The sequence below is a fragment of the Oncorhynchus masou genome, chromosome 18 (assembly GCF_036934945.1).
Source record: "Oncorhynchus masou masou isolate Uvic2021 chromosome 18, UVic_Omas_1.1, whole genome shotgun sequence".
NCBI classification, from domain to species: Eukaryota; Metazoa; Chordata; class Actinopteri; order Salmoniformes; family Salmonidae; genus Oncorhynchus; species Oncorhynchus masou.
In genome coordinates this window covers 29,491,203-29,511,992 of record NC_088229.1, presented here as the reverse complement: position 1 = coordinate 29,511,992, position 20,790 = coordinate 29,491,203, and the positions used below count along the sequence as shown (strand labels likewise).

At 40.3% G+C, this 20,790-nt stretch overlaps 1 protein-coding gene across 1 annotated transcript in view; it reads left to right on the top strand.

Moving 5' to 3' along the window:
* The window catches only part of pex14 (peroxisomal biogenesis factor 14), a 106,039-nt gene that overhangs the window by 36,249 nt on the left and 49,000 nt on the right, over positions 1-20,790 (top strand). The window contains exon 3 of the mRNA XM_064922918.1: positions 13,816-13,900. Within this exon, the coding sequence (XP_064778990.1) occupies positions 13,816-13,900 (85 nt within the window). The remainder of the gene's footprint in view (positions 1-13,815; positions 13,901-20,790) is intronic.

Genomic DNA, 20,790 nt, shown 5'->3' with positions numbered 1-20,790 from the left:
CCCTCCGTAAGGCTATCAAACAAGCTAAGCGTCAGTACAGAGACAAAGTAGAATCTCAATTCAATGGCTCAGACACGAGGCATGTGGCAGGGTCTACAGTCAATCACGGACTACAGGAAGAAATCCAGCCCAGTCACGGACCAGGATGTCTTGCTCCCAGGCAGACTAAATAACTTTTTTGCCCGCTTTGAGGACAATACAGTGCCACTGACACGGCCTGCAACGGAAACATGCGGTCTCTCCTTCACTGCAGCCGAGGTGAGTAAAACATTTAAACGTGTTAACCCTCGCAAGGCTGCAGGCCCAGACGGCATCCCCAGCCGCGCCCTCAGAGCATGCGCAGACCAGCTGGCTGGTGTGTTTACGGACATATTCAACCAATCCCTATACCAGTCTGCTGTTCCCACATGCTTCAAGAGGGCCACCATTGTTCCTGTTCCCAAGAAAGCTAAGGTAACTGAGCTAAACGACTACCGCCCCGTAGCACTCACTTCCGTCATCATGAAGTGCTTTGAGAGACTAGTCAAGGACCATATCACCTCCACCCTACCTGACACCCTAGACCCACTCCAATTTGCTTACCGCCCAAATAACCACACTGCCCTAACCCATCTGGACAAGAGGAATACCTATGTGAGAATGCTGTTCATCGACTACAGCTCGGCATTCAACACCATAGTACCCTCCAAGCTCGTCATCAAGCTCGAGACCCTGCGTCTCGACCCCGCCCTGTGCAACTGGGTACTGGACTTCCTGACGAGCCGCCCCCAGGTGGTGAGGGTAGGTAACATCTCCTCCCCTCTGATCCTCAACACTGGGGCCCCACAAGGGTGCGTTCTGAGCCCTCTCCTGTACTCCCTGTTCACCCACGACTGCGTGGCCACGCACGCCTCCAACTCAATCATCAAGTTTGCGGACGACACAACAGTGGTAGGCTTGATTACCAACAACGACGAGACGGCCTACAGGAAGGAGGTGAGGGCCCTCAGGAAAATAACCTCACACTCAACGTCAACAAAACTAAGGAGATGTTTGTGGACTTCAGGAAACAGCAGAGGGAACACCCCCCTATCCACATCGATAGAACAGTAGTAGAGATAGTAGCAAGTTTTAAGTTCCTCGGCATACACATCACAGACAAACTGAATTGGTTCACTCACACAGACAGCATCGTGAAGAAGGCGCAGCAGCGCCTCTTCAACCTCAGGAGGCTGAAGAAATTCGGCTTGTCACCAAAAGCACTCAAAAACTTCTACAGATGCACAATCGAGAGCATTGCCGTACCAGGCGGGCTGTATCACCGCCTGGTACGGCAACTGCTCCGCCCTCAACCGTAAGGCTCTCCAGAGGGTAGTGAGGTCTGCACAACGCATCACCGGGGGCAAACTACCTGCCCTCCAGGACACCTACACCACCCGATGTTACAGGAAGGCCATAAAGATCATCAAGGACATCAACCACCCGAGCCACTGCCTGTTCACCCCGCTATCATCCAGAAGGCGAGGTCAGTACAGGTGCATCAAAGCTGGGACCGAGAGACTGAAAAACAGCTTCTATCTCAAGGCCATCAGACTGTTAAACAGCCACCACTAACATTGAGTGGCTGCTGCCAACACACTATCACTGACTCAACTCCAGCCACTTTAATAATGGGAATTGATGGGAAATGATGTAAATATATCACTAGCCACTTTAAACAATGCTACCTTATATAATGTTTACTTACCCTACATTATTCATCTCATATGCATACGTATATACTGTACTCTATATCATCGACTGCATCCTTATGTAATACATGTATCACTAGCCACTTTAACTATGCCACTTTGTTTACATACTCATCTCATATGTATATACTGTACTCGATACCATCTACTGTATCTTGCCTATGCTGCTCTGTACCATCACTCATTCATATATCCTTATGTACATATTCTTTATCCCCTTACACTGTGTATAAGACAGTAGTTCAGGAATTGTTAGTTAGATTACTTGTTGGTTATTACTGCATTGTCGGAACTAGAAGCACAAGCATTTCGCTACACTCGCATTAACATCTGCTAACCATGTGTATGTGACAAATAAAATTTGATTTGATTTAAAGGCAATGCTACCAAATAATAATTGAGTGTATGTAAACTTCTGACCCACTGGGAAAGTGATGAAAGAAACTAAAGCATAATCATTCTCTCTCTCTTATTATTCTGACATTTTGCCTATTTAAAACAAAGTGATGATCCTAATTGACCTAAGACCGTGAATTTTTACTATGATTAAATGTCAGGAATTGTGAAAAATTGAGTTTAAATGTATTTGGCTAAGGTGTATGTAAACTTCTATCTTCAACTGTAGATATATCCCTGTTCTTTTTTTCGTAAGGAAATATGTCTATGAATGGGATGGGGGTGTTTACACATTTCATTAAAAAATGTGATTTCTAGAATAAGAGTCCACAGCCCTGATATAATCTGTGCAGATCTAAAAGCTTTATTTTGTGAGAGACAGCTTGACTGAAGGGTCTAGATCTGGCCTCACACGAGTTCCAGCCTGCAAAGTTCCATTGCATTGACCAATTCAACTGTTATGCCTAGTTGTGACGAAGAACATCTGATAGGCAAATACTTATGAATGGAAAGTTTGGTCTGAATGTGCACTGGTCGCAAAAGAGACTGATTTCTGTCCACCACCCCCCTTTAAAATTGCGTAATGTGATGTTGATGTCATGTTTGTAGCCTTGCCCATGGGGCTAAAGTTGTCACACATGCAGCCTGTCTGTTATTTTTAAACCTTTGCCAACCAAACGTCAATGAAGTTTTCCATGGCCCTTTTTATGCATTGAAACGTTCACGCTGACCTTTTTAATTTCAGAAGTTAAGATTATTCAATAAAGATTAACCACATTTGGAAAATTCTATATCTTGGAAAACCAACCCCACCATACCTCTTGAGCATCTTAACAGATGTAAAACGGGAACTATATTATACTTTTGTCATTAGCAGGGGAGCATGTTACACATTTAAACAAGTTGGTCGTTACCCCTTTTTCAGTTTTGATCCATACTGTGCATTCGGAAAGTATTCAGAACTCTTGACTTTTTCCACATTTTGTCACGTTACAGCCTTATTCTGAAATGATGAGAAAAACAACATTTAATCCAGTCTACACACAATACCCCATAATGACAATGCAAAAATGGGTTTTTGGAAGTGTTATTTAAAAAAAAAATGTGTAATACATTTGCAATCACATTTACATAAGTATTCAGACCCTTTACTCAGTACTTTGTTGAAGCACCTTTGGCAGCCATTACAGCCTCGAGTCTTCTTCGCTACAAGCTTGGCACACCTGTATTTGGGGAGTTTCTCCCATTCTTCTCTGCAGATCCTCTGAAGCTCTGTCAGGTTGGATGGGGAGTGTCGCTGCACAGCTATTTTTAGGTCTCTCCAGAGATGTTCGATCCGGTTTAAGTCTGGGATCTGGCTGGGCCACTCAAGGACATTCAGAGACTTGTCCTGAAGCCATTCCTGTGTTGTTGTCTTGGCTGTGTGCTTATGGTCGTTGTCCTGTTAGAAGGTCAACCTTCGCCCCAGTCTGAGGTCCTGATCTATCTGGAGCAGGTTTTCATCAAGGGTCTCTCTGTACTTTGCTCCGTTGATCTTTTCCTCGATCTTGACTAGTCTCCCAGTCCCTGCCGCTGAAAGACATCCCCACAGCATGATGCTGCCACCACCATGCTTCACCGTAGGGTTGGTGTCAGATTTCCTCCAGACATGATGCCTGGAATTCAGGCCAAAGAGTTCAGTCTTGGTTTCATCAGACCAGAGAATCTTGTTTCTCATGGTGAGTCTTTTAGGTGCCTTTTGGCATCTCCAAGTGGGCTGTCATGTGCCGTTTACTGAGGGGTGGCTTCTGTCTGGCCATTCTACCATAAAGGCCTGTTTAGTCGAGCTGTCAGATTGACCATCGGGTTCTTGGTCACCTCCTTGACCAAGGCCCTTCTCCCCCGATTGCTCAGTTTGGCCAGGCGGCCAGCTCTAGGAAGAGCCTTGGTGGTTCCAAACTTCTTCCATTTTTAAGAATGATGGAGGCCACTGTTCTTGGGGACATTCAATGCTGCAAGAAATGTGTTGGTACCTTTCCCCAGATCTGTGCCTCAACACAATCCTGTCTAGGAGCTCTACAAACAATTCCTTTGACCTCATGGCTTGCTTTTAGCTCTGACATGGACTCTAAACTGTGGGATCTTTTATATAGACAGATATGTGCCTTTCCCAATCATGTCCAATCAACTGAATTTACCCACAGGTGGACTCCAATCAAGTTGTAGAAACATCTTAAGGATGATCAATGGAACCAGGATACACCTGAGCTCAATTTTGCGTCTCATATCAAAGGGTCTGAATACTTACTGTATGTGAATAAGGCATTTCCGTTTTTTTAAACATCTGCAAAAATGTCTAAACCTGTTTTGGCTTTGTCATTGGGGTATTGTGTGCAGGTTGATGAAGATTTTTTTTCTCCATCATTTAAAAAATACGGCTGTAAAGCAACAACATGTTGCGGGGGGGTGGGGGGGGTTGAATACATTCCTAATGCACTGTATATGAGGTAACAACAGGGAATAACGGGGAATGCCTCAACAATCCAAAACAGTCAAACAAGCTGACACCGAACGCAGAACATGAAATCAAAGGTCCAATTTCAAAGATCCCGGTATTGCCATTGCCTGACCATTCGGATGTTTAAACTTTGGAAGAGCTGCTGTTGTAGATAATGTTGACTTTGTGTGGCGCCGGCATTGATATCCACATAGATGGTTCTGTTTCGCCACACTTCCATTGTCTCCCAGGGTCACTGATTTCAAACAGCTGCTCCCATGAGGCTCTGCTTCCTTAGCTAAAGGTCACATTAGGCGGGAAATATGTAACAATTAGAAGGGCATTTAAAGATGTAGTTATAAAATGGAGTTAAAGCACTGTTGGGTATATCAACCAGTTAAGAGAGAAAAGGAAATACTTTAATTGTATTAAACCTCATTCCTTTTTAGCAGGGTTCTGGTAACACAAAGCAATTGGGTTAAGCATTTAAGACAACCATCCATGTTAGTGAATCGCCCCTGAAAGCATATAGCCTAATTAATATAAGCTTAATTTTTCTCCCTCTCCTTCTTTCTCTTTTTTCAGTCCTGCAAACTATTGTTTGGGGGAAATTTGAGACCAGCCTAACACAATTTTGTCCATGTCTATTAGCCTATTATAGTATCAGGGGTGCTTCTCCACAAATGTACAGGCCAATTTGAAATGAATTGATTCGCACTGAGACTGAATCCTATACTTGCTAATGATTTCATTTTAGCCCTCCATTGTTGCTCCCCTGGCCGCTAGTTGTTCTGTCCTTCTCCTAGTGTTCATTATTGCAGATAAATGTACACATACCTTTTTTGTAGAATATATGACTTGGCTCAGAGTTTAATGTGAGCAAGTTAACTTCTAATGAATGAAACATTTTATGAATTGATTTTCACTTACTGAAATGCCTCTTACATCTTGTTTATTTACCCCATGACTTGAGCAGATTTTATGCGGTTTAGACCTTGGCAGTTATGCTAAACCTCCACTATTTGGAGAAAAAAAAGCCCAAACATTTGCTCTGAAAAGTACGACTAGTGTTTTAGTGTAACTCAATTTGGTGCTGGTGTTGTTAGATGTTGAGCGGTTCGGGACCAGATCCTACTGACATTTTGGTGTACAAAGTGCTCTGGGAATACCATGGAGTCCCGTGTCTTATAGTGCCAGAAATCCCCATCGGTCTGCTCTCCATTTCCACGGAGCTGACTTGAAGTGTCAGGTTTTGGACCCAACATTTGCATAGTGAGTGACATGTCAAATATTTGCTCCTATCCAGACAATAATACATTTTCTCTTTCTCCACCCAGCCGTTGTGGTTTCATCTCGCTGTGATGTTCTCAGCTGGATTTAGAGCTCTAAAAAAAATATTAAATAATTTCATAGAATTGAAACAAGACCACTTTCTCTTTGTCACAGACTGACAAAATCTGTTCATGTTTTAAAGCTGAAGTTATAACTAGTCTGCACACATTTGAACTGTGTCTCTGTGCCACTCAGTTGACGTTGAGAAAGAACATTTGTCACTTATATGAATAGTGCCAATGATGTAGTCACTAAGTATGATCATATTTATTTGATTGTTACTATATTTAGAAAGCATTTCAGTCATTTAAAGCCCTATTGCCCTACTTTTGTTGAATAGGAAAAAATATATGCTTTTTCATATTTTTAGAGTATTTGCACTATGTACTTGAGATTGTGTCCTCAAAAGTACACCTCAGCAATTTATTAAACATTTTTGCAAGAAAGGTGAGTTCCAGACCTTTCTAAGATTATGCAACATTACCAGTTATTGTTTATGGAAATCTCATGAAAAATGTAAGTAAATAGCTTGGGTATGTCTACTTAGGCGGAAATCAGTAGCCTAATTTTATATATATATATATATATATATATATATATATATATATATATATACAGTACCAGTCAAAAGTTTGGACACACCTACTCATTCCAGGGTTTTTCTTTATTTTTACTATTTTCTACATTATAGAATAATAGTGAAGACGTGTTGCAGCCATGCTATGTTGTCGTCTTAGGTCTTTCTTTATGTATTGTCTCATGTCGTGATGTGTGTGTTGTCCTATACTTTTATTTCATTTATTTTCTAACCCAGTCCCCATCCCCGCAGGAGGCATTTTGCCTTTTGGTAGGCCACCATTGTAAATAATTTGTTATTATTTTATTGAATTTGTTCTTAGCTGATTTGCCTAGTTAAATAAACGTTTAATAATAAAATAAATTCTAAACTATGAAATATATCATATCACAGTTTAAAATTGACTATTTGATGTTTTTGAATAATAACAGTTCAAAATTTGTTTTGAGTAGTGCGTAACCCTAGGATGGCAACATGTACAGTGCATTCGGAAAGTTTTCAGACCCCCCAAAAAAAGCCTAAGGTGCTTCAGCAAAGTACTGAGTAAAGGGTCTGAATAATTTATATAAATGTGAAGTTGTTTTATTTTATTTGCAAAATGTAATGTATAAAAATATTTTTTTTGCATTGTCATTATGGGGTATTGTGTGTAGATTTGATTTATTTTTTTAATTCATTTTAGAATAAGGCTGTAAATTAATAACATGGAAAAAGTCAAGGGGTCTGAATACTTTCCAAATGCACTGAATATTCTAAGTGATTTCAATCGGTCTCTCTCCATTTTGATAGTTTTATACTGTTCAATTAAACTTCAACCCAAAATATCTTTCTGCATTTTCATACATTTCTGCATTTCCTGCTCTCATTTAAGATAATTTCCACACTGCAACATAGGGCTGCATGATATGGGCAAAAAACCTAAGCCTTATTTTTAACCAAATGTTGCAATTTGACTTGAGATTTAGATCAAAACCCTTAAGTGAACGGTTGGAATCATGGAAAAATAATGATTATTCTAATTCTATAGTTGAAAATATACTTTTGGCCATGTAGTGTATGTGGACACCCTTAAAATTAGTGGATTTGGCTATTTCAGCCACACCCTTTGCTGACAGATGTATAAAATCGAGGCCACAGCTATGCAATCTCCATAGACAAACATTGGCAGTAGAATGGCCCGTACTGAAGAGCTCAGTGACTTTCAACGTGACTCCGCCATTGGAGCCCACCTTTCCAACAAGTCAGTTTACCAAATGTCTGCGCTGCTAGAGCTGGCCCGGTCAACTATAAGTGCTGTTATTGTGAAGTGGAAACGCCTAGGAGCAACAGCGGCTCAGCCGCGAAGTGGTAGGCCACACAAGCTCACAGAATGGGACCGCTGAGTGCTGAAGTGAATAGCTTGTAAAAAATCTTCTGTCCTCAGTTGCAACAGTCACTAGTGAGTTCCAAACTGCCTCTGGAAGCAACGTCAGCACAGTAACTATTCACTTGGGGCCTTCATGAAATGTGTTTCCATGACCGAGCAGCCACACACAAGCTTAAGGTCACCAAGCACAATGCCAAGCGTCCGCTGGAGTGGTGTATTCCTCGCCGCCATTGGACTCTGGAGTGATGAATCACGCTTCACCATCTGGCAGTCTGACGGACTTATCTGGGTTTGGCGGATGCCAGGAGAATGCTACTTGCTCCAATGCATAGTGCCAACTGTAAAGTTTGGTGGAGGAGGAATAATAGTCTCGGGCTGTTTTTCATAGTTCGGGCTAGTTCCAGTGAAGGGAAATCTTAAAGCATCTTACAGCATACAATGACAGTCTTGACAATTCTGTGCTTCCAACTTTGTGGCAACAGTTTGGGGAAGACCCTTTCCTGTTTCAGCATGGCAATGCCCTGTGCACAGAACGAGGGCCGTACAGAAAGGGTCAAGACGGGTGTGGAAGAACTTGACTGGCCTGCACAGAGCCCTGACCTCAACCCCATCAAACACCTTTGGGATGAATTGGAACACCGACTGCGAGCCAGGCCTAATCGCCCAACATCAGTGCCCGACCTCACTAATGCTCTGGTGGCTGAATGGAAGCAAGTCACCACAGCAATGTTTCAACATATAGTGGAAAGCCTTCCCAGAAGAGTGGAGGCTGTTATAGCAGAAAAAGGGGGACCTGTTGGCATGTTGGACGGGCAGGTGTTTCACATACTTTTGGCCATGGAGTGTAATAGTGGGCACTTTAAAAACAGTGTTATTTTACATCACAATGACTAAAAATGCCAGGGAGGAGTTAATGTGACAGGGTAGGAACCAAAGTGTTTGTCAGCGTTTCCTAGGGGACCTTATATTCTTTGGCTACATTAAATGTTTTCTCTTATCTACTTCATGTAGCTAACATATCCATGCTTTGCTTATTCTTCTTTGATTTAGAAGATACTGTTACACAGACAACATGCTGATTTAGTTCTACACCCTCATTGGTATCAGGCTGTATAGCTAGCTACGTTTACTCTGACCAGCTAACTAGCGATTATCATTAGCGGCTAAGAAGCATGTGTAAACCGCATTGTAGTCATCAACATTGTTGCATGTGCTGCATTGCCCATGCAGACTGAACGCAAGTGTCTTGTGGTCAAGTAACAACAAATGCGCTCCTTGAGTGACGGGCTAGGTCTGTGTGGAAAGCAGCATGGAGAGAGGGAGCCGAGAGAGATGACTCAAGTAGTGTAGTAAACTATAAAAATGTAAGTTACACACGGCATATCACATTTAACAAACCAAACATTCAAATACTGTTATTGAAGATAAAGTAAAAACACAAACCGGTCCATGCCTCAATACCAGTATATGGTATACAGCCCAGTCCTAGAGGCTCTTTTCATCCATATCGGGTGAACTGTTTAGAAATTACAGCACTTTTTGTACGTAGTCCCCCCATTTTTGTGGGACGAAAAGAATTGGGACAAATTCACTCAGCACGCAATAATTACATCAAGATTGTGACTTTACAAACTTGTTGGATGCATTAGGACAAATTTTTGTTTTGGTTGTGTTTCAGATTATTTTGTGCCCATTGAATGAAAGGGAGTGGGGGATACCTAGTCAGTTGTACAACAACCTTCAACTGAAATGTATCTTCCGTATTTAACACAACCCCTCTGAATCAGAGAGGTATGGTGGGCTGCCTTAATCGACATCCACGTCTTCGGCACCTGGCAATAGAAATGAATGGTAAATAATGTGTTGTAATTTTGGAGTCACTTTTATTGTAAATAAGAAAATGTTTCTAAACACTTCTACATTAATGTGGATGCTACCATGATCACGGATATATTTACATTACATTTAAGAACAGTGGTTTAACTGCCTTGCTCAAGGGCAAAATGACCGATTTTTACCTTGTCAGCTTGGGGATTCGATCAAGCAACCTTTCCGGTTACTGGCCCATGCTCTAACCACTAGGCTACCTGCCCAATAGAAATGAATGGTAAATAATGTGTTGTAATTTTGGAGTCACTTTTATTGTAAATAAGAAAATGTTTCTAAACACTTCTACATTAATGTGGATGCTACCATGATCACGGATAGTCCTGAATTAATCTGAATAATGATGAGTGAGAAAGTTAGACACAAATGTCATACCCCCCCCAAAAATGCTAACCTCCTCTGTTATTGTAATGGTGAGAGGTTAGCATGGCTTTGGGGTAAGATATCTTTCTCACTCATCACTATTCACGATTCATTCTGAACTGTCATTCAGGAGTATCAGTACTGGTACTCCCTCTATATAACCATCTTAATTTGACTCATTATTGTTATTTGTTATTCACTGTGTATTTATTCCCACGTGTCACTATTTCAATGTTTTTTTTTGTTTAAAAAAAATCTTTAATCTGCATTGTTGGAAAAGGACCCGTAAGTAAGCATTTCACTGTTAGTTTACACCTGTTCTTTACGAAGCATGTGACAAATAAAATGTTATTTGATACGATGGTCCTTTAACATTAGCTAGTTACAGTAGCGCTCAGTGACAATGTTGGGCATTTCTTTTTTTTACCTGGTAAGTTGACTAGGAACACATTCTCATTTACAGCAACGATCTGTGGAATTGTTGCTATCGAATTTCACATTATTGGTGGTCTTACTTTGATAATGAAATCAATTCAGCACCTCCCTCACTTTGCATCTTTGCCTTCATGGGTATGATATAGCTTTAGTATAGACTACCATCAGTTTGGAAACAATCTGTTCCTGTTCATACTATATGACAATTCTTACTCAATCTTCACACACTTCCACCTCTACTTTTGTAACATTGATCCCTTAAGTTTTCTGTGTTAAGTCTTTTACACTTTTACACTCAGTTTTTGTAAGAGTGCTTTTTCTCTTGGAAAACTAAAAAGTGAAATGAAAACTCTTGAAACCCCACTTGACCTCTAAATATAGTCACTCAGGAAATCCTATTTTTCAATATGGCCGTTGTATGGCAGCATTTCTAATCAACGCATCCCTTTAAAAAAATGTTTTTATGTTTTCATATATTCATACAGTTAAACATCAAAAAACCTCCACCAACAAAAAGGAAATGACTAAATAAAAACACTGTGCCATCCCAGCCAGTTAGTCAGTATTTTCCAAGTGTTTTATTTTTCAAAAATGTAACTAATAATGGTGCATTGGTAAATTTTCATAGGTTTATACCAATATTTTACTTCAATGCTGTTACTAGTGAGAGAAAAAAAAACATTCTACTGGTTAGTTCAAACATAATTAGGTTTGCTAGACATTTTTCAAAATGTTAAAGTAAAGATTGAAGGTAAAAAAAAAAGTGCCAATTCAAACTCAATAATGATGCTGTAATCTTGTCCGCTCATCAACTTCACTCTCTTAAAGCACATTGGTTAGTGTTCATCTCTTCCTATGATTGAGTTTTCGCCTCTTTTTCGGCTGTACCTGACACTTTATTGGTTATCTCATTTGTAAAGATTATTGGTCAGTACATGGAGCACTTTGGTGCATTAGCAATTTTAGCTTTACAAGAAGCATTAGAAAATGATTGTTCAACTAACCAAAAGGTATTTACCGGTATTCGGAAAAGCTAGACACACCCACCATTTTAATTTCAATTGATATTTATCCTGCCAAACCAAATGTGCCTTGTACTAACATACAGCCCACCCCTTAAAAGCCCAATTATGTGCTACCGTACACTATAGCAGGGATGATCTATAAGTCAATAACAAGACAAGACTGAAATCTGTGCAATGTGGTTATAATTGATTGAGATGTCTGGGTGGAACTTGTGCAAACCAGCTATGTCATCTGCTAAGAACAGCACTTTTACCCTCCCTGAAGATACACTGCAACCATTTTACTAAAATTGACATTTTGACTTATTAGTTTTTAGATTTTTTTTTAATGTTGTGCTTTCTTTTTTTTATGTCGACACATACTGTAGATTACAACATTCTTGTTTTAACATAGATGACAAGATACTTGTCAATTGTACAATATTTATAGTTTAAGGAAATAATGGAAACAAATGTAGCGTATTCTTCCACATTTAGGTTATTTTCCTCTCACATCTCAATCTTTCAGTCACTACAATTAATGCGGTTCTATAGCCTTGTTAGCCTCAGTTTATTAGCAATATGTTATCCATTCTTTTCTAGTTTTCATTCATTACCTATTGTCCTGGATTAATTTAGCTGCACATTTTTATGGCCTTTTCACTCACTGAATCAGTAAATGATCTTTCAGAATCCTAAAAGCCAGAATATTCCCATCTTGTTATCAAACAGATATATGTTCTCCTCAAACATCAGTCGGTGGTTCACCATGCAAATGGTTTAATCTGCTTGTCACAATGAAGGTTCCGGACGACTGACTTTAATAAGCCCTCAGCATATAGAGATCCAGGAATTTCCACACCCCTTGTGCAACCCTTGTGTACATCAAAGGTCATGCTAATGTTATGGTGAATAAATGGATAATAAATATTTCTGAACGGTTTGTCTACTCCTTTGATAAAATGATACAACTTGGCCCCATTTTAAACTTAGTATTTTATAATAAGTCATGTTATGCCACTGTAGGAATAACTAAACAACAATGGTCATGTTTTCAAAGATATCTCAACCTCTCTGACATACAACACAGATGTCTAAGGCTGATAATAGATCACTATCATTTGAGTTTGGATGCATTTCACGTGGCAAAACTTAGATGTTGAGGAGTAGTACGTTTTCATCACACCCACACCACACTGTGTTTTGTCACAGAATAATATGGCTTTTTAGACTGCTTCCCTGCCATAGCTGCCCCTTTTTAGATGAGTTTAAAAATGTAATTATTTTGGATTGAAACAGGTCTTTAGTATATGCAATGCATTACCCAAAATGAATTACCCACTGGCAGTGTGCTCAATCACTTTTTTTTCTTTCAACACTCCAAGAAAAGGAAGGGTAATCAAAACCTTTTAACCTATTAGAGGGATGACTTTTACAATTGAATCACAGGGGACCACAGGTGAGATAACAAGTCATCTAAGCCCTCCTTGCCAGTGTGTGTTTCCCCCATTCTCCATGTTATTTAATGTTTATCTGTTTTAAGAGGCACCACTTCAAGGCGCCCACTTCAAATGTATGTTTTAATAGCATTTAAGGATGTTTTTTTTTCTCTAATTCTTGGAAAAGCAAACTGGAGTGGGGGAAATTAAGGTGCATCTCGAAGGAAAACATAATAGAATTGATGAATGCCGTGCACTTGAAACTACTGATGTTCTGATGCCATTTAACGTTCTAGTGCATTAACGTCTCGAGTCATTACAACATTTATGCTTTAGTGATTTGATCATGGTGCGTTTTTAACTGGAAGAATTACAGAAGTTTTCAGCCAAGGATTCTTAAGTTATTAGATACAAATGATCACCTCTGCATTAAGTATAGATTTTCTTCCCCCACGCACTTAAGACTGGAAGTTTGTCTTGTAAGAGGATGATAGCGAATTAAGCTCCATACTCCATTTGTCCAGCACTCTTTGATGGGCTAATTTTATAACAGCTGATTTGGTCATTCTCCGGAATTATCTAGAAAGTGGTCAGGTGGTCTTAATACTCGATGCAGGGAAGTTTTCAGAAGTGACTTTCAAACAAATCAATTTATACCATGTCTGGGTTTTAACAAATCGAGGCTACCACTTCTGTCTAGACTGAGTGAGAATGTTTGTTTGCTGTTGTATACAGCCATAAGATGGATAATCTTTGTATTCTTGAAGTTGAAATCCAACCTTTTCTACATTCTTTCTCTGTTTTCCACAGATAGCGACAGCTGTGAAATTTTTACAGAACCATAAAGTGCGTCAAAGTCCACTGGAAACCAGAAAAGTTTTCCTGAAGAAAAAAGGTGAGTGACGTTTGTGGCGCATTTTGTTTTTGATGTAAATACTAGTTAATTATTGTTGTAATACTGTATTGAAAATCCCCAGTAATGTCTCTCAAATTTGTTCAATACCATATGTAAACGCAAAAGCCTAATCAATCCCAACAGGGCCTCTACAGTATATCTGTTTTATATGCATGATGTTCACACAATCCATGTTGATGCTGAAGCCGGGAATCTGATGGACATTGGCCAGAGATGTTCATGCAATGTTCTTTTTTGGGGAGGTTGGTTGGCTTTTAGGGGTCAAAGGTCAAGGCCATAGCTCTTGGCCCTGGGCGTCGGATAGTGGTCGATTTTGCTGTGGAGTGCATGATTCAAGCTCTGTGGATAAATGACCCACCAGTCGGGACGCTTCTTTGGGCTCAGGAAAATTAATATTGACTAACCCTCCTGCACTTACACTGGAATTGCCAATGATATTACCTTTCAGCATTTTTAAGCCTTTTACTTAATTTAGCCGTTACCATAAATATGAGGTACGACATTAGAAGGTGGAATTAGGTAGGGAGAGGGAGTCCGTTTGCCGGCTCATCAGTTTGTTAGTACAATACATTATGATTATTAGATATGATCATATGTCTGTTTGTCTACTGTAAGTAATTTTATGCTCCCAGCGAACAGCATCAGCGAGTTGTCTTATCTCTCTTTTTAATATGCACTACCCCTAATCCATAGGTTACATTTTTGTATTTATTATGGATCCCCATTAGCTGCTGCCAAAGCAACAGCTACTCTTCCTGGGGTCCAGCAAAATTTAGGCAGTTTATACAATTTAAAAAATATTACAATACATTCACAGATTTCAAAACACACTGTGTGCCCTCAAGCCCCTACTCCACCACAACCTAATTTCTACAGTACTAAATCCATGTGTATGTATAGTGAGTATGATATCGTGTGTGTGTGTGTGTGTGTGTACAGTTGAAGTCGGCAGTCTCCATACAATTAGGTTGGGGTCATTAAAACTCATTTTTCAACCACTCCACAAATGTCTTGTTATCAAACTATAGTTTTGACAAGTCGGTTAGGACATCTACTTTGCACATGACACATCATTTTTCCAACAATTGTTTACAGACAGATTATTTCAATTATAATTCACTGACCCAATTCCAGTGGGTCAGAGGTTTACACACACTAAGTTGACTGTGCCTTTAAACAGCTTGGAATATTCCAGAAAATGATGTCATGGCTTTAGAAGCTTCTGATAGCCTAATTTATTTATTTATTTTATTTCACCTTTATTTAACCAGGTAGGCAAGTTGAGAACAAGTTCTCATTTACAATTGCGACCTGGCCAAGATAAAGCAAAGCAGTTCGATGCATACAACGACAGAGTTACACATGGAGTAAAACAAACATACAGTCAATAATACAGTATAAGCAAGTCTATATACAATGTGAGCAAATGAGGTGAGATAAGGGAGGTAAAGGCAAAATAGGCCATGGTGCAAAGTAAATACTAGAATGGTAGATTTGCAGTGGAAGAATGTGCAAAGTAGAAATAAAAATAATGGGGTTAGTGAGATTAGTGCTTTCAGTTTCAGAGATTTTTGTAGTTCGTTCCAGTCATTGGCAGCAGAGAACTGGAAGGAGAGGCGGCCAAAGAAAGAATTGATTTTGGGGGTGACCAGAGAGATATACCTGCTGGAGCGCGTGCTACAGGTGGGCGATGCTATGATGACCAGCGAGCTGAGATAAGGGTGGACTTTACCTAGCAGGGTCTTGTAGATGACATGGAGCCTGTGGGTTTGGCGACGAGTATGAAGCGAGGGCCAGCCAACGAGAGCGTACAGGTCGCAATGGTGGGTAGTATATGGGGCTTTGGTGACAAAACGGATTGCACTGTGATAGACTGCATCCAATTTGTTGAGTAGGGTATTGGAGGCTATTTTGTAAATGACATTGGTAGGATGGTCAGTTTTACAAGGGTATGTTTGGCAGCATGAGTGAAGGATGCTTTGTTGCGAAATAGGATCCAATTCTAGATTTAACTTTGGATTGGAGATGTTTGATGTGGGTCTGGAAGGAGAGTTTACAGGCTAACCAGACACCTAGGTATTTGTAGTTGTCCACGTATTCTAAGTCAGAGCCGTCCAGAGTAGTGATGTTGGACAGGCGGGCAGGTGCAGGCAGCGATTGGTTGAAGAGCATGCATTTAGTTTTACTTGTATTTAAGAGCAATTGGAGGCCATGGAAGGAGAGTTGTATGGCATTGAAGCTTGCCTGGAGGGTTGTTAACACAGTGTCCAAAGAAGGGCCAGAAGTATACAGAATGGTGTCGTCTGTGTAGAGGTGGATCAGAGACCCACCAGCAGCAAGAGCGACATCATTGATGTATACAGAGAAGAGAGTCAGTCCAAGAATTGAACCCCGTGGCACCCCCATAGAGACTGCCAGAGGTCCGGACAGCAGACCCTCCGATTTGACACACTGAACTCTATCAGAGAAGTAGTTGGTGAACCAGGCGAGGCAATCATTTGAGAAACCAAGTCTGTGGAGTCTGCCGATGAGGATGTGGTGATTGACAGAGTCGAAAGCCTTGGCAAGATCAATGAATACGGCTGCACAGTAATTTTTCTTATCGATGGTGGTTAAGATATTGTTTAGGACCTTGAGCGTGGCTGAGGTGCACCCATGACCAGCTCAGAAACCAGATTGCAAAGCAGAGAAGGTATGGTGAGATTCAAAATGGTCGGTAATCTGTTTGTTGACTTGGCTTTCGAAGACCTTAGGTGGATGAGGTGGATGACTGCAGCTGCTTTCCAATCTTTGGGAATCTCAGACGACACGGAAGAGAGGTTGAACAGGCTAGTAATAGGGGTGGGAACAATTTCGGCAGATAATTTTAGAAAGAAAGGGTCCAGATTGTCTAGCCCGGCTGATTTGTAGGGTCCAGATTTTGCAGCTCTTTCAGAACATCAGCTGACTGGATTTGGGAGAAGGAGAAATGGGGAAGGCTTGGGCGAGTTGCTGTGGGGGGTGCAGTGCTGTTGACCGGGGTAGGAATAGCCAGGTGCAAAGCATGGCCAGCCGTAGAAAAATGCTTATTGAAATTCTCAATTATAGTGGATTTATCAGTGGTGACAGTGTTTCCTATCTTCAGTGCAGTGGGCAGCTGGGACGAGGTGTTCTTATTCTCCATGGACTTTACAGTGTCCCAGAACTTTTTTGAGTTAGTGTTGACATCATTTGAGTCAATTGGAAGTGTACCTGTGGATGTATTTCAAGGCCTACTTTCAAACTCAGTGCCTCTTTGCTTGACATCATGGGAAAATCAAAAGAAATCAGCCAAGACCTCAGAAATACAATTGTAGACCTCCACAAGTCTGGTTCATCCTTGGGAGCAATTTCCACATGAAGGTGCCAAGTTCATCTGTACAAAAAATAGTACGCATGTATAAACACCATGGGACCACACAGCCATCATACCGCTCAGGAAGGAGACGCGTTCTGTCTCCTAGAAATGAACGTACTTTGGTGCGAAAAGTGAAAATCAATCCCAGAACAACAGCAAAGGACCTTGTGAAGATGCTGGAGGATAACAGGTACATATATATCTATATCCACAGTAAAACAAGTCCTATATCGACATAACCTGAAAGGTCGCTCAGCAAGTAAGAAGCCACTGCTCCAAACCCGCCAGACTATGGTTTGCAACTGCACATGGGGACAAAGATTGTACTTTTTGGAGAAATGTCCTCTGGTCTGATGAAACAAAAATAGAACAGTTTGGCCATAATGACCATTGTTATGTTTGTAGGGGGGAGGGGGGAGGATTGCAAGCCGAAGAACATCATCCCAACCATGAGTCACGGGGCGGCAGCATCATGTTGTGGGGGTGCTTTGCTGCAAGAGGGACTGGTGCACTTCATAAAATACAATGACCCCAAGCATACTTCCAAAGTGTTGGCAAAATGGCTTAACCTCTTATGCAATGGGGCAGTATTTTCACATCCGGATGAAAAGCGTGCCCATATTAAACTGCCTGTTCCTCAGGCCCAGAAGCTAGAATATGCATATGCAGATTTGTATAGAAAAAACTCTAAAGTTTCCAAAACTCTTAAAATAAGGTCTGTGAGTATAACAGAACTCATATGGCAGGCAAAACCCTGAGAAAATTCCAACCAGGAAGTGGGAAATCTGAGGTTTGTAGTTTTTCAAGTGATTGCCTATCCAATATACAGTGTCTATGGGGTCAGATTGCACTTCCTAAGGCTTCCACTAGATGTCAACAGTCTTTAGAACGTTGTTTCAGTATTCTACTATGAAAGGGGAGCGAATAAGAGCTGTTTCAAGCAGAGGTCTGGCTGAAAGCCTTTAGTTTAGTTCAGTCACGCGTGCGCTCGTGAGCGCGAGCTCCGTTCCCTTTCATTTCTAAAGACAAAGGAATTGTCCGGTTGGAATATTATTGAAGATTTATGATAAAACATCCTTAAGATTAATTATATACATCGTTTGACATGTTTCTACGAACTGTAATGGAACTTTTTTGACTTTTTGTCTGGACTTTGTGCCCACGCCTTGTGCATTTGGATTACTGGACTAAACACACAAACAAAAAGGAGGTATTTGGACATAAATGATGGACTTTATCGAACAAAACAAACATTTATTGTGGACTGGGACTCCTGGTAGTGCATTCCGATGAAGATCATCAAAGGTAAGGGAATATTTATAATGCTCTTTCTGACTTTTGTTGACCCAACAACATCGCGGGTATCTGTATGCTGGCTGAGCACTGTACTCAGATTATCACATGGTGTGCTTTTGCCGTAAAGCTCTTTCGAAATCTGACACCAGATGCATAACACTTGTATCTTTCATCAAAGTTTATGATGAGTATTCCTGTAAATTGATGTGGCTCTAGGCAAAATCAACGATTTTTGGATATAAATATGAAATTTATCAAACAAAACATACATGTATTGTGTAACATAAAGTCCTATGAGTGCCATCTGATGAAGATCATCAAAGGTTAGTGATTAATTTTATGTTTTTCTGCTTTTTGTGACTCCTCTCTTTGGCTGAAAAATGGCTGTGTTTTTGGTGACTTGGCGCTGACCTAACATAATTGCATGGTATGCTTTCGTAGTAAAGCCTTTTTGAAATCAGACACTGTGGTTGGATTAACAACAAGTTTATCTTTAAAATGTTGTATAATACTTGTATGTTTGGGGAATTTTAATGAGATTTCTGTTGTTTGAATTTGGTGCCCTGCACTTTCACTGGCTGTTGTCAAATCGATCCCGTTAACGGGATTTCAGCCATAAGAAGTTTTTAAGAACAACGAAGTCAAGGTATTGGAGTGGCCATCACAAAGCCCTGACCTCAATCGTATAGAACAGTTGTGGGCAGAACTGAAAAAGTGTGTGCGAGCAAGGAGGTCTACAAACCTGACACCAGCTCTGTCAGGAGGAATGGGCCAAAATTCACCCAATTTATTGTGGCAAACTTGTGGAAAGCTACCCGAAACATTTGACCCAAGTTAAACAATTTAAAAGCAATGCTACTAAATACTAATTGAGTTTATATAAACTTGACCCACTGGAAATGTGATGAAAGAAATGAAATCTGAAATAAATAATTCTCTCTACCAGACCAGCAAATATTCTTTACATAATCAACATAGGAATCACTACAAAACTTCTTGTATGACCTCTTATACACTACATTAGGCCAAACCTTTGGAACTTTGCTTTTCCTAGATATGGCTATTATATTGTGATTACTACATCCTATGGATTTGGACACTACTTTAAAGCAAATATCTGCAGTGTTTGTAAATATGTGATCAATTCATGTTGAAGATGTAATTCCTGTGCTGTTTGTAACTACCCTGGTAGGTTGACTGACAACCTGATCCAGGTTGCAGGCACTGGTTACGGTTTGTAGTTTTTTCCTGAGTGGGCAGCTTGATGATAGCCAGTCAATATTTAAATCACATAATAAGAATAAGAAATAAGAAAGACACCCCAACTTCACAAGCTGCACTGACTTTTTAATGATTGAGATGGCTTGGGCCCTTAAGTAGTTCATGAATTGTTGGCAGTGGCACCCAAGACATTGGCTTAGATTGTTCTACAACTGATCACTGCTTGTTTATGAGCCCATTTTCTTTATGAGCCCTCTTTTCAAAACAATTGTTTACTTGGGGACTAATTCATAGTAAGAGCTCAGGGATTTGGCTTCTATCATTAGAGCAGCAAAGCAGTGAAAAGTGAGCCTAAAAGCTCCATGACCAGAGGTAACCCGAAACCAAATCCATTGTTACCGGCTGCTACTACACACATCAGCAGGCTATAATGACTTCCAATATCTTTTGAAAAGTACTTGCTTTGTGCTTCTCATTAGCAGGACTATTCTTAATCCAGTGCCATTTACTACACTCTTCATGAGAATAAATGTATCCACTTTCTTTTCTTCTTTTAAAATCCTTTGTTTGTTTGATGCTCGCACCAAAGATTTTTATAACTAACCCGAGATAGATGAGAGCCTGTTGTTTCCAATGGGAGCAAATTAATCATAGTGGGCAGAACAAGCAAGGAGGTAGGCAGTGCCAAGCACGAGCTAGTGCGATCCAATTGGCGCGTTCTAGCATTTATTTGAATATTTCCGTTAGGGAACACCTGCTGTGTGAAGTGCACATGTGCAATAACTCAAATAGTTCTTACCCTTACACTCTTAAACAATGCAATTTTTCTGAAACTTTGGCAAAGGGTGAAGTCCAAATGCAGTCCACTGTTTTCTATACACTACCCTTCAAAAGTTTGGGGTCACTTAGAAATGTCCTTGTTTTTGAAAATTTTAAATTAACATCAAATTGATCAGAAATACATTGTAGACATTGT